This window comes from Erinaceus europaeus, chromosome 12 (genome assembly GCF_950295315.1).
Source record: "Erinaceus europaeus chromosome 12, mEriEur2.1, whole genome shotgun sequence".
In the NCBI taxonomy this organism is placed as follows: Eukaryota; Metazoa; Chordata; class Mammalia; order Eulipotyphla; family Erinaceidae; genus Erinaceus; species Erinaceus europaeus.
The window spans coordinates 10,094,251-10,110,839 of NC_080173.1; the positions used below are offsets into that span (position 1 = coordinate 10,094,251).

Genomic DNA, 16,589 nt, shown 5'->3' on the forward strand with positions numbered 1-16,589 from the left:
ACCCCAAGAAGGTAAGGTAAGAGCAGGGGAGACCTTCTCCCCAAGGCCCAGGGAAGACAGGTGGGAATGGGGGCTAAGGGGGTAGTCTTGACACAGACATTGCCAGTTTGAGAGGTGTTGTGTGTGTGTGTGTGTGTGTGTGTGTGTGTTGATTATTCTATTCTCTCCTCCTTCTAGGAAAGACTGTTCTGGATGGGAATTCGACTCTAAGCTGAGATCCCCTCCAGTGACTTGCAATCTGATTTCCTACCTGCAGACCAGGAAGCCCCAGCGGCTGGGCCGGGAAATACGCACACTGCAGGAGGTCTCTGAAGCCCTCTGTCCCCCAGAATCATGCAGAGTTGTTTCCAACTACCAAAATAAATTGTGTATCTATTTCCCAAAATTAGGATAAACACCAATTAAATTAAGAAGTTATTATTATTATTATTATTGGAGGGGAGGGTGCTGGGGCTTGCACTCAGGGCTCTAGGCTACATGCCCAATCTCCACTGTGCATCCTAGTTACTGAATGGACATAGCTGTTGGTGACTACACAGGCTTCATCAGTGAGTGGTTAAAGAATAGCCAGCTATAGGGCTGGGCAGTGATATACCTGGTTAAGCACACACATCACCTTGCTCAAGAACTCGGTTCAACACCAAGCAGAACTTGGACTGGAGTTGGTGTATTGCACCAAAGTAAAGGTCTCTGAGGTGGGGGGGGGAGGTTCAAGTCCTGGAACATGATGGCGGAGGAGGACCTAGTGGGAGTTGAACTGTTATGTGGAAAACGGAGAAATGTTACGCATGTCCAAACTATCGTAGTTCACTGTCGACTGTAAACCATGAATCCCCCAAAGGAAAAAAAAAAAGAACTTGGTTCAAGCCCCTAGTCCCCATCCCCACCTGCAGGAGAGAAACTTCACAAATGGTGAAGCAGTGCTGCAGGTCTCTCTCCCTCCCTCTCTCTCTCTCTCCCCTCTCCCTCCCCTTCTGTCAACTGCTCTGTCCTAGCAAACAAACAAAACCCAGCAAATAGCCACTATGTATGCATAGATCTGACACACAGGGCATCCTACAGGTATATGTGTGGATTCTCTAGGACAGCATTTCCACAATGGTATATTAATTTTTTTAAATTAACTATTTATTTGATAGAGACAGAGATAAATTGAGAAAGGCTGGTGAGATAGAGTAAGGGGAAGAGACAATGAGACAATGAGATACCTGCAGCCCTGCTTCACCACTCGTGAAGCTTTCCTCCTGCAGGTGGGGCCTGGGGACTTGAACCTGGGTCCTTGCACACTGTAATGTGTGTGCTCAACTAAGTGCCATCACCCGACACTGTGGTGTATTAATTTCCTTTCAATAATTGAATACCTCCAGGAATGGGCATTTTCTGGACTATCTGTTGACACTATTTTGTTGTTGTTGTTGTCACTGGGGCTTCGTAGTGCCAAGCCAATTTTCCCAGACAGAGACAGAGAGGGAAAGACACCAAACCATTGACACCTCCCTCAAGGCAGTAAGGGGTCAGGCTGGGACCCGAGTGTCACAGATGACAGACAGCGTGTGCACCACCCAGCTGAGCTGCCTTGCCGGCCCTGTTGACAGCACTGTAACCACATCTACACAATTTCACGGCTCTTATTTTCACTTGTGTTGGAGCAGGAGATAACCGACCGAAAGGGCCCTCGTGTAACACTGTTGAATGAAGTCTCTCTCAAACTGGGATCCCCAGGGTCGCCAGGATATGGCTGTACAGGCTGTCATATGCCCATTGGACACCGGATGGCGCCCCAGGACACAGTTGCTGGGGAGGTGCAGGGCCGTGTCTGAGAGGACCCATAACAGAGAGAGGGAGCGTTGGCTACTAGGGAAGCAGTTACACTTTTTTTTCCCAGTATCCTGGAGCTCAGGGGAGAGCTTGTAGAGGTAATTCTTTCCTCATTTTAATTTTGCAAGTGTGAGGTTGCCCCAAGATTGGGGAGGTCTCCTGGAGGCTTGGCTGCCCCTCCTGGACCTCTCCATTGGGTCCCCTTCCCTTCAGACCAAGCTGCTTTCAGGGGTCCTGCCTCCTGGGGTGGACAGTATGGGGGTTCAGTTTGGACTCTTCCCCGTCACACTTGGCCCATTCAGGGTCATCTGGGGGAGGCTTCGCTCATGCCTGTTTACACTCAGCTCCCTTGGCACTGGGTTAGGGTCTCAGACTGTGTGTGTGCGCGTGTGTGTGTGTGTGCGCGTGCGCGCGTCCTGACCACAGTGAGAGCAGGTTAGAGTCCTCTTCCCTTTCTCTCATTCTCTTTTTCCTTCTTCCCTCCCTCTCTCTTTTTACTTCTTTCTTATCCTCCCTCCCCTTTCTTAAAGATTGATTCATTTATTAACATAAGAGAAAGAGCTAGAGGGAGTCGGGCAGTAGTAGCGCAGCGGGCTAAGCGCAGGTGGTGCAAAGCACAAGGACCGGCTTAAGGATCCCGGTTCAAGCCCCAGCTCCCCACCTGCAGGGGAGTCGCTTCACAGGCGGTGAAGCAGGTCTGCAGGTGTCTGTCTTTCTCTCCCCCTCTCTGTCTTCCCCTCCTCTCTCCATTTCTCTCTGTCCTAGCCAACAACAACTACAACAAGGGCAACAAAAGGGAATAAATAAATAAGTAAAGAAAGAAGGAAAGAAAGAAAGAAAGAAAGAAAGGAAGAAAGAAAAGAGCTAGAGATATAGATATGGTACCCAGAGCATTAATCTGGCACATGGAAAGCAGGGACTAGAACTCAGGACCTCATGTACACAAAACTGGTGCTCTAACCATTGTGCCACCTCCCTGGCAATGCCAAGTCCTCTTTACCCTCCTCCTTCCTCTTCCTCCATCTCTCTCCCTTTCCTTACCATGCCTGTTCCCTTTCCCTCTGTCCTCACACTACCCAGTTCCTTTCATTTAAAACACTTTTAAAAATTACTTTTATTTATTTATTGGATAGGGACAGTCAGAAATCAAGAGGAAAGGGGTAACAGAGAGGGAGACAGACACCTGTAGGCCAGCTTCACCACTCACAAGGCTTTCTCCCTGCAGGTGGGGACCGGGGGTTCGAACCCGGGTCCTTGTGCATTGTAATATGTGCGCTCAACCAGGTGTGCCACCACCTGCCCCCCCAAGTCTCATACTGGCATCACTCCCTATAGATTAGCCAGATACACCAGCCCAGCCTTGGCTCTACAGATGATCTCCCTACGAGATGACAGGGCCCCACAGGTGCCCCCCTTCGGCCTCCCCGGGACCATAACAAAGGGGTACCTGATAGTCACTCGGGGGTCATGGGTCACTCCACACACCATGGAGGCCTGGGTGCCCTTGATGACACTCTGGTCCTGGGGAGGCTTGGTGATGCGGGTCCGGGCTGAAAGACAGCAGGTGTGGGTGGGGGGTGGGGGTGAAGAGCGGGTGTGGAGTTAACAGGTGGGAGGAGGGCAGGGCAGCGCGGGCTCCTGGCGGCCCTGCCCCTGCGCGGGGGGGAGGGGGGTTGCTCAGTTTCCCTCTCTTCCAGACCCCAGTAACGGGAGGAGAGGGGAGACCTGAGGGGGGTCAGGGCTGTCTTCTTGCCGGGCACAGCAGCTAACAATAGTTCCATCGGCTCTTGAATTGACGCCTGGCCCCTCAGCTCCCACGTCTAGGCTTCACCTAGAGGCAGACTCAGCATCCTGTCTCGGGGGCTGGCAGGGGATGGTGAAGTCCCCTGAGAACAGGTGCACGTTCAGCTGGGCCCTGCCAGAGGCTTCACAGCTGCCCAGTGCAGAGCTGTCTGGGGCTGTTTTGGCAGTGATGAGGGGAGAGTCAGCAGAGGCCTGGCCACCGAGACTGTCTGGCCCGCAAGGCTGGAAATAGCCCCTCTCTGGCCCTTTTCGGGAAAAGGTGGCTGACCGGTTGCTGCCCTTCAGGATGTGAAATCGTTTCCATGCGTATCTGCAAATGTGTCTGTGCTTCCTCCTGGGCCAGGCTTAGCAGGGCCCCTACCTTAGAGCCTGGGCCTCCCTAGGACCCCCCCTCCCTCCACGTGCCCCACCTGTGAGTGGTGCCCTAGTGCAGGGTGGGGGGCAGAGCCCCCGGGGGCCTTGGGTCAGTGCACGTTCACAGACGCTCACGTCAGGGGCTCCTGCCCCATGTGGCTCCTGCCCCATGCACTCACCCCACACGACCAGGTCCGCCGAAGCTTCGTCCACGCCCCTGGAGTTGGTAGCCAAGCAGGTGTATGTGCCGGCGTCCGAGAGGTGCGTGGGGCTGACCAGCAGGGTGCCCGACTCCAGCAAGGTGAAGCGGGGCAGCTGTACAGAGCCGCTGGCCAATATGCGTTCCCCTGGGGGGCGGCACACAGGGGTCAGGCAGTGCCTCCAGCCCCCACTCACCCACGGATGCAGGCCAGCTCCAGCTCCCAGGGTCAGACGCCATAGAAGGGGCCAGGGTGGGAGGGAGGGGAGGGGGACATAGAGCAGGGCTGGGGCTGAGTTCCACCTGGGAAGGTGCGACTTTGGTGTCAGGGGTAAGGACACGAGGTGACACAGCCACCACGCTGTCTGTCCTTCCTGGCACTGCCAGCCCAGCCTTGGAGGCAGTTGGCCCCTGTGCCGGAGGGGCAGACAGTTCTGACAAGGTGGTGATGGGTGTCTAGCTGGATGCTCCAGGGTCACCTTCAGGGGAGCAGGGGAAAGTGTGGGTGATAGGAAGGAGTGGGAATGGGGTGGAAGGAGACAGGGGGAGACAGGGGAGGGCAGATGTGGTTGGGACAGAGCTCCTGCTGCAGTGGGATTGGGGGGGAGGAGAGAGAGAGTGAGAGACAGACAGACAGATATGGAGGATGTGCTGTGTGTATGGTCCCAGGCTTTGCAACTGTCTGTATTGTAGGCATACCCACAGTGTCTGTGTAGAGGGGACACTCTCTCTTTTATTACCGGTTCATGCAGTGACATAAAATTTCAACCTCTTTGCCTCATCTTGGCGCAATCCTGAAGGACCGTTCCAGTTTGACTGTTTTTTTTGTTTTTGATTTTTAAATTATATTTATTTATTTATTGGGTACAGAAAGCCAGAAATCAAGAGGGAAGGGGGTGATAGGGAGAGAGACAGAGAGACACCTGCAACACTACTTCACCACTCGCAAAGCTTTCCCCCTGCATGTGGGGACGGGGGGGCTCAAACTTGGGTCCTTGAGTACTGTAACATGTGTGCGCAACCAGGTGCGCCACCACCCAGCCCTGACTGACAGTTGTTCTTAGGTTGTTCTAGATTATTCCTAATATTAATACTGTGTGTGTGTGTGTGTGTATCCATCTCTGATGTATCCATCTCTGATGAACCTCTTATCTCTGGGTTTTCTTCCTGGGAAATCCTAACAGTACCTCATACCTCCAATAGTTGGAGGAAAAAAGGAGAATATAAATTGGAATTTTCCAGCCTGTCACTCAATCACAAGCCAGCAATGGGGAAGCCATCTGTAGGAATGAATCCACCGCAGATCAACTGTAACAGGAGGTAACTTGTGACTGTTTGGATTGTCACAGGTGGTGGTGTTCACCAGTTACCTCAGTGAGGTGTGATTCAACGAGAAAGCAATAATAATAACGAGGGGGGGGTTGAGGTGTGTTTGTTACAGAGGGTGAGGGATATTTGGGATGAAGGTAAGGGAAGTCTTAGAGCAATTTCATTTCATCTAAAAGTAGGAGACATTTTTTGGAAAGACACAAAGAGATTCTCATTTTATGAAGAAGGAAAATAGAGATGAAGGACAAGTCCAGCACTAATAATAAAAACAGTTGAGCTGGAGTCGGGCGGTGGTGCAGCGGGTTAAGTGCACATGGCGCAAAATGCAACTGCCGGAGTAAAGATCCTGGTTCGAGCCCCCGGTTCCCCACCTGCAGGTGAGTCGCTTCACAGGCGGTGAAGCAGATCTGCAGGTGTCTATCTTTCTCTCCCCTCTCTCTCTGTCTTCCCCTCCTCTCTCCATTTCTCTCTGTCCTATCCAACAACGAACGACATCAACAATAACAATAATGACCACAACAAGGCTACAATAACAAGGGCAACAAAAGGGGGGGAAAATGGCCTCCAGGAGCAGTGGATTCATGGTGCAGGCACCGAGCCCAGCAATAACCCTGGAGGCAAAAAAAAAATAGTTGCGCTAGAGACAGGGCACTTGAGCTGGGAGTTCCAGGTGAGTATGTGTCTGTATGCTGGGCAGGTGCCGTGTGTGTGTGTGTGTGTGTGTGTGTGTGTGTGTGTGTGTGAGAGAGAGAGAGAGACAGAGAGAGAGAGAGAGACGTGTGGGCAGGCACCTGAGTGTGCTGGGTGTTCGGTGAGCACCTGAGCCATGTCGGACTCTGCCCCCGGTCCTGGAGGGAGGCAGTGGACTAGCCATGCCTGTGACTGGGGGTGGGCGCCGGCTAAAGAACAGAGAAAAGGAGCAGCTGGTCTGCTGGAGAAGGTGGGAGGGGCCCTGGCTAGTGCAGAGGGAAGTGGAGGTGATGAGCCTGAACAGATATTTGGAGGCTTAAGGGGGCATGTGGCTGTGTGCACGTGTGCGTGTACGTGTGTGTGTGTGTGTGTATGTGTGCACGAGTGTCCACTTTATGCAGGTAAGGAGAGCTGCAAAGGGGAGGACTGGGCACAGAGGGCCGAGTAGACAGACTTAGGGGTTGAGCTGGGTGCTGCTGCCTCAGCCCTCTGGAGTCCTCCAGCCACCAAAAGCCCCCACCCAAACTGCCTACACCACAGCAGTAGCCGCCACAAGCCACACAGTTCCTGTCACACATGTTCCCTGGAATAGTCTTTTCTTCTCTTTTCCTTTCTTTTTTCCCCCGATGGAGACAGAATGAAAGTGTGGTAGGGGCCGGGCTTGAACCTGGGTTGCACACATGACAGAGCAGCGCACGACCCAAGTGAGCTTATTTTACGAGACTGTCTTTTTCCCATGAGAGAGACCAGAGCACGGCAGTGTTGGGGCTGGAACCCGGGGCCTCACATATTCAGGGCAGGTGCTCTGCCTCTGTGCCACCTCCCCAGCCCCACCGTCTAGTCCTCTGGCCCTCGGCGGCACGTGCCCTGTGGCCATCGGCTGTACCTGTGAGACCTGAGGCTCAGGGTGCGTGACCGTGTCACACACACTCAGGGGTGCTGTGGCTCACATGGATGTGTGAGAGGTGTCCTCTTGGGCTGTGCAGTGCATCACCCTGACAGCCGGCCACGGGAAGCTGAGTCGGGTTGGCTGCAGAACCGACCTCTGAGGACCGTCTGCAGCGGCTCTCGTCCACACCCTGCAGACCTGGTCAGTCTCACCTACCTCTCTGCCAGGTGATGGCCGGCCGGGGTGCTCCTGAAGTCTCACAGACCAGCACCGCTGAAGTGCCATCGATGACCGTGCTGTCCAGGGGACCCTTGGTGATATTGGGGGCGATGCCTGCAGGGGGACACAGCAGGGCCTCTTAGTCACCCTGTGAGGAGCCTGGGTCCTCATCTTTCCCCTGCAGTGAGGCCCAGGATGGGGGAGGAGATCTGAGGAGGCCTTGGCTGTGGGAAGAAGATGGAGAGTCCTCCAAACCACCATCCCGTGGGGGGCCCAGGCCATGCTGAGTCTGTCCTGCTTGCTTCTTAGGGGCTCACCCTCTGTGGCATGGTCTAAGGGATGCTCCCTTCTCAGCTGGAGACCTAGACTCTGGCTGCTTCAAAGTAAGATAGGTTCCATCACCAAGTCCCCCCGCCCCGCTCCAGAGTAAGTGCTGGGGCTCGGTGCTGGTGCTGTGAGTCCACTGCTCCTGGAGGCCATAGTTTTCATTTATGGGAAAGGACAGAGAGAAATTGAGAGAGAAGGGGGAGATAGAGAGGGAGAGACAAAGACACTTGCAAACCTGCTTCACTGCTCGTGAAGAATCCCCCTTGCAGGTGGGGAGCCTGAGGCTTGAACCTGGGTCCTTGCGCTTAGTACTATGTACACTTAACCTGCTGCGCCCCTGCCCAGCCCTCTCCTTTGTTTTTTTTTCTTTTTCTTAAGGATTTATTTACTAATGAGAGAGGGGGTCAGAGAGGAATGACCCCAGAGCATCACGCTGGAACATAGGATGCTGGGGTCGGACTCAGAACTTAACTTCATGGTGGAGAGTGCAACGTTCTACCCACTGAACCACCTCCCAGGCTGCACCACCATTTGCTCCCTTTAGCCTTTCTTTCCCCTTTGCCTTCCCCTCTTCTTTCTCTCCCTTCTTCTGTCCTCCCCTCCCCATATCTCCTAGATAGAGCCAGAGAGAGAGAGAGAGAGAACGAGACCACAGAACCGAAGCTTCCTGCCGTGCTGTGGGAGCTGGGCTGGAACCCGGGTTGCAAACATGGCGAGACTGTGCACTGTCCAAATGAGCTCTTTGCTGGACACATCACTCACTTTCTTTTCTCTTCCTTTTCCTCCAGGGTTCAGTGCCAACACTATGAATCCATGGCTCCTGGCGGCCTTTTTTCCCCATTTTATTGGACAGGACAGAGAGAAATCGAGAGGGGAGGAGGAGATAGAGAGAGGGAGAAAAAGAGAGACATCTGTAGACCTGTTTCGCTGCTTATGAAGCATCCCCACTGAGGGCTTGAACTTGGATTCTTGTGTGGGTCTTTGTCCCTAGTACTATGTGCACTTAACTGGGTGCACCAATGCCTGACCCTCACCACCCACTTTCTAAACATTGGAGTCCTGGCTCGCAACAGCCAGGCCGAGCTGAGCTCCCCTGAAGTCAGAACAGCCTTCCTGGTCTTGCTTCCCTGGTGCCCACCCTCAGGCAACTAGCGGGTCAGTCCAGCGTGGAACCAGAGCTTCACTTCTATCCACCAGGAGACCCCCCCCCCACACACACACACACACCTCCCCATGCCCCAGAGCCACACCAAGCTCCCCCTCTGCCCTGTGGGGACCCTTCTGCCGCCTCGGTGAGGAAGGAGCTGGGCAAAGCTTGGCATCATTTAGCAGAAGGGACTCTTAAGCCGTAAGGGGCTGGAGTGGGAGGGACTGGCCAGCTGGAGAGTGGAGGCAGGGCAAGGTGGTCCCGGCCTGGATGGGACTCTGCACAGTCTGGGCCAAGCTGTGGCCTCAGAACTTTTTTGCTAAAACATATCAGTGAACGTGGCCTTGGCTTGGGGACACAGGGAGGATCACAGGGGCCCTGGTGACGGGGTGCAACTGGCTAATGTCACCCCAGCTGCAAAGTCTCCAGGACCCTTTCTTTGATGTGGAGCAGGAAGCGGGGGGGCGGGGGGGGATGAGAGGGACTCACTGGTGACAGCCAGGTAGGTGGACGTCTGCACCTCACCGGCCGCGTTGCGGGCAAAGCATTGGAACATGCCCGTATCGTCGGGCACCAGCCCGCTGATCTGCAGGGTCCCATCGCCACGCTGCCGGAAGCGGCTCAGCTTCTCCACCTCCACGACGGCCGCATCCTTGTACCAGGTGATGGAGGGCGGCGGCACTCCTGGGGACACGAGGGTCACCGTTAGCCATCGAGTCCCCCGCCCCGCCACCCCTGCCTCCAGGGCACTCAGGCGAAGGTTAGTGTCTGCCAGGAGGGTCCACTGTGTCTCAGAGGGACCCCTGAGGCGTTTGAGACAGTGTTCTCAGGGTCATCACTGTTATATAGCTGGCCTAGACCTGGGCCTCTTCAGGGGTCATATGTCTTCTGTTACACATACACACACAATCTTTTTTTCTTCCCTTCCCTTCCCTTCCCTTCCCTTCCCTTCCCTTCCCTTCCCTTCCCTTCCCTTCCCTTCCCTTCCCTTCCCTTCCCTTCCCTTCCCTTCCTTTATCCTTTTTCATTTTTTCATGCCTCCAGGGTTATCACTGGGGCTAGGTGCTGGCACTATAAATCCACTACTCCAGGTGACCAATTTTCCATTTTATTGGATTGGACAGAGAGAAATTAGGAGAGGAGGGGGAAACAGAGAGAGAAAGATAGACACCTGCAGACCTGCTTTGTAGATTGTGAAACATCTCCCCCTGCAGGTGGGGAGCCGGGGGCTCGAACCCAGATCCTTGTGCTTAGTACTATATATGCTTAACCGGGTGTGCCTCCTCCTGGCCGCCCCCCACACAAGCTTCTACCATTGACGTCTCTCTGGCATCAGGACATGTCTCACAATCCACAGCATGTCATCACTAATCAGCAGCCTCTTCTCTTTCTCAGGGGTGCATAAAATGATGGGGCCTCCTACAACTTGGGGCATTCTAGATTTATTTGCTTGTTGTTTTGTCTGCTCCCCCCTCCCCCCAGGAATGGGAGCTCTGGGACAGCAGGGATTGGGGGTGTTGGGGTCATCTTGGATGCCCCTTCTCCACTGGCCCTGAGAACAGCATCAGCACCGGTCAGGGCTCTGGAAGACGACAAGCCTGAGTTCACAGATGCACGATTCACAGTAGCCAAAGAACGGATGCAACCTTAATGCTCACGGACAGGTGACTGACTGATAAAGCTGTTGTGTGGGCGGGCGGTGGCACACAGAGTTAAACGCACAGAGTATGAAGGGCAAGGACCCACACAAGGATAATGGTTCAAGACCCCGGATCCCCACCTGCAGGGGGGAATCGCTTCACAAGCAGTGAAGCAGGTCTGCAGGTGTCTGTCTTTCTCCCTTTCTATCTTCCCCTCCTGTCTCAATTTCTTTCTGTCCTATACAATAAAAAAAAAAAAAAAGGAAAAAAAAATATGGCTGCAGGAGCAGTGGATTCATAGCACAGGCAAACCCTGGAGGCAAAATAAAATAAAATAAAATAAAGCAGTCGTGGGGTATATCCTCTGCAGCATACTACTCTGAAGTTAAAAAAAAAAGATGAGAGATGATGTTGTACTATTTGGGACAAAATGGATTCTACGTGAAATAAGTAAAGATATGAAAGACAGTGTTCCGAGAGGTGGCACAGTGGATAAAGCATCGGACTCTCAAGCATGAGGTCCTGAGTTCAATCCCTGGCAGCACTTGTACCAGAGTGATGTCTGGCTCTTTTTCTTTCTTCTCCTGTGTTTCTCATTAATAAATAAAAAATATTTTTAAAAAGATATGAAAGATGACTACTGATGGGCTTTGTGGAATATGAGAACTAAAGCGAATGCAACTTGCAAAAAAATAAAACAGAGTAAACAAATTGTCTCTTGGACTTTGTGTGAGCGACTGGGTTTATTGGGGGCCCAGGACTTTGGTGCTGGCTGTGGACACACACACACTCTCTGTCTCTCTCTCACACACACTCACTCGTGTACTCTCACACACTCTCCACACACTCCACACACACACTCTCTGTCTCTCTCTCACACCCACTCACTTGTGTACTCTCACACACTCTCCACACACTACACACACACTCTCTGTCTCTCACACCCACTCACTCGTGTACTCTCACACACTCTCCACACACTACACACACACACTCTCTGTCTCTCTCTCACACCCACTCACTCGTGTACTCTCACACACTCTCCACACACTACACACACACTCTCTGTCTCTCTCTCACACACACTCTCTGTCTCTCTCTCTCACACACACACACTCTCTGTCTCTCTCACACACTCTCTGTCTCTCTCTCACACACTCTCTGTCTCTCTCTCACACACTCTCTGTCTCTCTCTCACACACACTCTCTGTCTCTCTCTCACACACACACTCTTCACACCCTCCACCACCCCAGACTCCACCTGGCTCTAGTAGTTCTTTTTTAAATGATATTTATTTATTACTGGGTAGAGACAGAGAGAAACTGAGAGGGAAGGGGGAGACAGAGAGGGAGAGAGACAGAGAGACACCTGCAGCTCTACTTCACCACTTGTGAATCTTTCCCCCTGCAGGTGGGGACTGGGGGCTCGAACCCAGGTCCTTGCACATTGTAATGTGTGCGCTCAACCAGGTGCGCCACCACCCGGCCCTGGAGGTGGGATTTAGAAGCACCCGTTGGGGACAGGAGGGGCTGAAGCTCCAGGGTTCCCCTCCCTCCAGGCTTCTGGGTTACCTTTGGCCCGACAGGGGATGTCAACCACCTTCTCCATCTCTGCTGTGACGTGCCTCTCAGGCTCCTTGACAAACTGAGGCGGTTCTGCAGGCAGAGGGGTCAGGGGAAGAGATCAGAGCCATACTCCCTTTGACAGAACCACAGGACAGGTCGCCTTTAAGCAAGCCCCAGTCTAGCTGCCCCTGACGCTTGGAGGGGGGGGCCTCAGTGGGGTTGTGGGTGGGGGGGGTGGGTAGCTCACCCAGCACAGACAGGTAGGCCCCTCGGATAACTGAGGGGACGCTGCTGCTTCGCAGGACGGCCTCACACTCATAGTAGCCGCTGTCGCTGCCCACGGGGTTGGGGATGGTGAGCCTGCGGTGGTAGTCACTGATGCCCCCAGACAACAGAGCCCCGTTCTTCTTCCACATGATGTGCAGCTTCATCAGGGGCCTGGAGGGGGCAGGCAGACAGGGGGTGTGGAAGGTGGGAGGCGAAGTCACTGGGCTTCCTGAGACCCAGAGACAGCGGGGGTAGGGAGGAAGGCAGAGCCTGCAGACCCCCGGGGCCTTCCTGCACCCCTGGGACTTTCTAGGTGTGAGCTTTTGGATCGGTTTCAGCTACTCGGTCCCTGGAATGGGGGTCTTGTGTCCGTACAGGAGCTGTGAGGGTAGATGTGTCTGAGCCTCAGACTAGAACCCGGTTCTGTGGGTGTAATCAGCTCACAGTGCAGGGGAACAGCCTCCCCACCCTCCCTATTTTCCATGGTCTTCCCGAAGAGTTGATCCCCATGGAAATAAACCCAGAAGACAAAAAAGCATTTATCAATCTGGACAGTGACTGGAGAAATACCAGAAGGGGACTCTAAGACTGAAGGCAGATACACCCAGCTGCAAGCGTGAGTTTGAGCAAACTCTCTTTGTCACCAGCCCCAACTCCAAGCACCCCGTTCTTCTTAAACACCTGTGAGACCCCCAGAGTCGGTTGCCAAGGTGGAGGCTGTCTGAACACCACTGGGTGCTCAGAAAGGGTTCCCTGCCAGAACATGTTTAGGCAGCACTGAGAGGCCTGAGGCCCAGGGAATGACAGTGACATCCCAGCAGGCCTGCACCATGCCACTCTGCTTCTAGCCTTGCTGGGGGGGGGGGGGGGGCTCTGGCAGGTGGCTCGCTCTCTCTGGGCTCCTGGATCGTGACACCCACACCAGGTGTTTGTTGGGAGGAAGAAGGTGTGGATGGGCACTGAGTCGTGCCTGCACATGCGTAAGTTCATTAGTGATTGACTTGTTTTCTAGCCTGGGGAGGGGGCCAGGGGCCCAGGACTGCCTTTGATGGACTGCTGCCTTGGAATGGTCATATGCAAGGCAGTCTGGGCTCCCAGGAGGGCTGCACTATGATCCCTGATACTTGGGGCTGAGATCTGCTTCCTGGTAACCCCACTCAGAGTCCGGGCCACTAAGAACAGGGCCTCCTGTTTTATCTGCTAATTCTCCAGCAGCAGTTGACATGTCCCCAAGGCCCTTCTTCCGGGCTCATGGACCCATCTCCTCTCCTGTTCCCCAGAGGGCATGATGTCTGGGCCTCTAAGTTTTGGGTGGCCTCCTGCGAGCACCCTCTGGAGCTCAGCAGGAAGGTGGTGGGCAGGGGAGGACACCCACCTGGCATTGGCCACGCACTCCAAGGTCACTTCTGAGGTCCCGGCCACTACGCTGGTGTTCTTGGGAGGAATGATGATGGTCGGGGCGATGGGGTCTGCTGGCCCCCCAACATCTAGGAGGAAGTCCGGTGTCAGCAGGGGTACAGGTTGGACACCCCATTTCTGCACGGCCCCCTTTTGCAGCCGATGCCCCAAGAGCTCTTTGCCATCACAGAGAAGGCAAGTGGCTGAGGGCCAGACACAGGGATTGTCACCTCTTCTTCCTCTGCTCAAGGGTCACCACACAGTGACCAGGAGAGCCCCCAGAGACCCCAAAGGGCCTCTCCCAACCTATAACAAAGCCCTGCCATCCCCCATCCCCGTGTTCTCTTTTCTTCTACCTTCAGATTCCTGCCTTCCAACCTACATTTATCAGCTTAGCACAATTCTTCACCGTCCACTCTTCCAGTTTGATATGGTGAACAGTTAACAGTATTTATATACTGCCCTCATATCTGGGAGCTACTCTCTGCCCTAGTCCAGTTTTCTAGTTCTATTCTCAACTCTGACACCATCTTCCCAGAAAATACTTTTAGTCCACTTGCATGTTAGCTATCAGGCTCAGGAAAAAATTACTGAAGTCATAGGCCCCTTGGAACAGATCTAAAAAAGTTTTCCAAGCTTCTTCCCACATGGAGACCCTCAATTTCATCTGCTCTATTCCTATCTTCAGGACCCTGTTTATTAAACAATTTGTTCTGCTTTATATACCACCTTTCAGCTACCAAGTTGCAAATGCTACGATGATTTCATCCTGACTTCCCTGGGCAGACGACCTTACCAATGTGACCGCAAGTCTCACCTCCCCAGTGTCCTACCCCACTAGAGAACGACAGAAACAAGCTAGGGGTCTGGATCAACCTGCCCACATCCATGTCCAGTGGAGAAGCAATTACAGAAGCCAGAACATTTACCTTCTGCACCCCATAAAGAATTTTGGTTGATACTCTCAGAGGGATAAAGAATAGAGAAGCTGGGGGCTGGGCAGTAGCACAGCAGGTTAAGTACACATGGTGTGAAGGGCAAGGACTGGAGGGCGGAAGGATCCCGGTTCGAGCCCGCGGCTCCCCACCTGCAGGGGATCGCTTCACAAGCGGTGAAGAAGGTCTTCAGGTGTTTTTCTCTCCCTCTCTGTCTTCCCCTCCTCTCTTGATTTCTCTGTGTCCTATTCAACAACAGCAATGGCAACAATAACAACAACAACAATGGCAACAAAATGGGAAAAATGGCCTCCAGGAGCAGTGGATTCGTAGTGCAGGCACTGAGTCCCAGAAATAACCCTGGAGACAAACAAACAAACAAACAAACAAGAAATAGAGAAGCTTCCAATGGAAGGGATGGGACATGGAACTCTGGTGGTGTGAACTGTGTGGATTGTACCCTTGCTATCTTACAATCTTGTTAATCGTTATTAAATCATTAATATAATTTTTTTTTAAGATGGCTGTACTAGTTTGAACAGTGTCTCACCCCCAACCCCCTCCCTAGCACCTGTGACTGTGACCTAATTTGGAAACAGATCTTTGCAAATGGGATTAAGGACTGCTCCATCTATCCACAGGACCTGTCCTTCATGAAGAGGGACATTTAGAGTCCACGGCAAGACAGAACAGAGATGGTCCATGTGCCTACAAGGCTGGAGTCACAGCACACAACTGCCAGAAGTGGGGAGAGTCAGAAAGGTGCCCCCCTGCCCCCACCCTGAGCCTTTGGGAGAACATGGATGGCCACTGCTTGTGAGAGGACATATTTCTGGAGTCACAGTCATCCAGCTGGTGGCCTTTTGCTCTGGAAGCTCTAGGAGATCCACAAATTCTCAGTGGTAGAGACCTCATCGGATTTTGCCTTGGGTTGAACGAAGTCCCCTCAGTTGACCTCAGTATTACAGACCCTAACGTGACTGAGCTTGCGTGGTGGTTCTGGTGGGGCTCTTTAGGAGGCCATGGGTTTAAGGAGGCTAAAAAGGTGAGGGGTCCTCGCATCCAACAGGGCTGGAGTCCTTATAGACAGAGGAGAGATGGAGAAGACCCCAGAGTGCTTCCCTTCCCCCCTGCTAAATAAGGACCCAGCAAGAAGGCCAGCTAGAGAGAGCTAGAGGGGTTTCAGCAGGAGCCATCCAGCCATGCCAGTGGACTTGACCTTGAACTTAGAGCCATAAGAATGAATCTGTGTTAAATCCCACCTGGCTTTCTGTGAGGGCACCCTGAGCTGACTTCAACAATCTCACTCACCCCCGCTTCCCCACGAGGAACAAAGTCTGAACATAGGTCTCAACAGATCTGTCAGCTGAACAAGTGAATGAATGAATGAATGAATGAATGAATGAAGCTCGTTCTCTCATTGTACCATCCAGGGTGGAGGGATGAAATGGAAGAGAGCTGGAGTTGGATGGTGGCACTTCTGGGTCAACACGCACGTTAACTACACAAGGACCTGGGTTCAAGTCCCTGGTCTCTGTCTGTAAGGGAAAAGGATTCCCAAGCAGTGAAGCAGTGCTGCAGCTGCCCCCTTTTTTCTTTTCCCCTATTTCCCCTTCCCTCTGTTAATTTCTCTCTGTCGCTACCCTATAAATAAACCATGCATTTAAAAATAATGAAAAAAAATGAAGGGGGGTTCCTCAACAGCGGGTGTTATTAAAACCACACCCCAGGATCGTCTAATGGAGGTGGAGGGGGGTGTCCTCTTGAATAGTTTTGAGTTTCTAGGGAAGTGGCCAGGCCCTCCTTGGTGTGGAACAGCGCAGGCCTGGACTGCCCGGTATTGGCAGCAGCTCCAATATTCTCAGTGCAGCTGCTACGGGTGCGCCTGGAAATGCAGTCACGGAGCACTCTCTCCCTCTCCTGACAAATCTATTGGGCTGGCCCCTCTCCGGGAGCCTCTGAGGTGGCAGTCCTAACAACACGAACAGCCCAGGGTGACAGGGAGGGG

At 53.3% G+C, this 16,589-nt stretch overlaps 1 protein-coding gene across 4 annotated transcripts in view; it reads right to left on the reverse strand.

Annotated features, from left to right (window-relative positions):
• The window catches only part of SDK2 (sidekick cell adhesion molecule 2), a 334,770-nt gene that overhangs the window by 100,759 nt on the left and 217,422 nt on the right, over positions 1-16,589 (reverse strand). For all 4 annotated transcript variants that reach the window (XM_060202671.1, XM_060202672.1, XM_060202670.1 and 1 more), the window contains exons 6-12: positions 13,624-13,735; positions 12,229-12,419; positions 11,988-12,071; positions 9,265-9,459; positions 7,299-7,415; positions 4,155-4,322; positions 3,266-3,368 (exon numbers count right to left, since the gene is read on the reverse strand). In XM_060202671.1, coding sequence (XP_060058654.1) covers positions 3,266-3,368; positions 4,155-4,322; positions 7,299-7,415; positions 9,265-9,459; positions 11,988-12,071; positions 12,229-12,419; positions 13,624-13,735 — 970 coding nt within the window. The remainder of the gene's footprint in view (positions 1-3,265; positions 3,369-4,154; positions 4,323-7,298; positions 7,416-9,264; positions 9,460-11,987; positions 12,072-12,228; positions 12,420-13,623; positions 13,736-16,589) is intronic.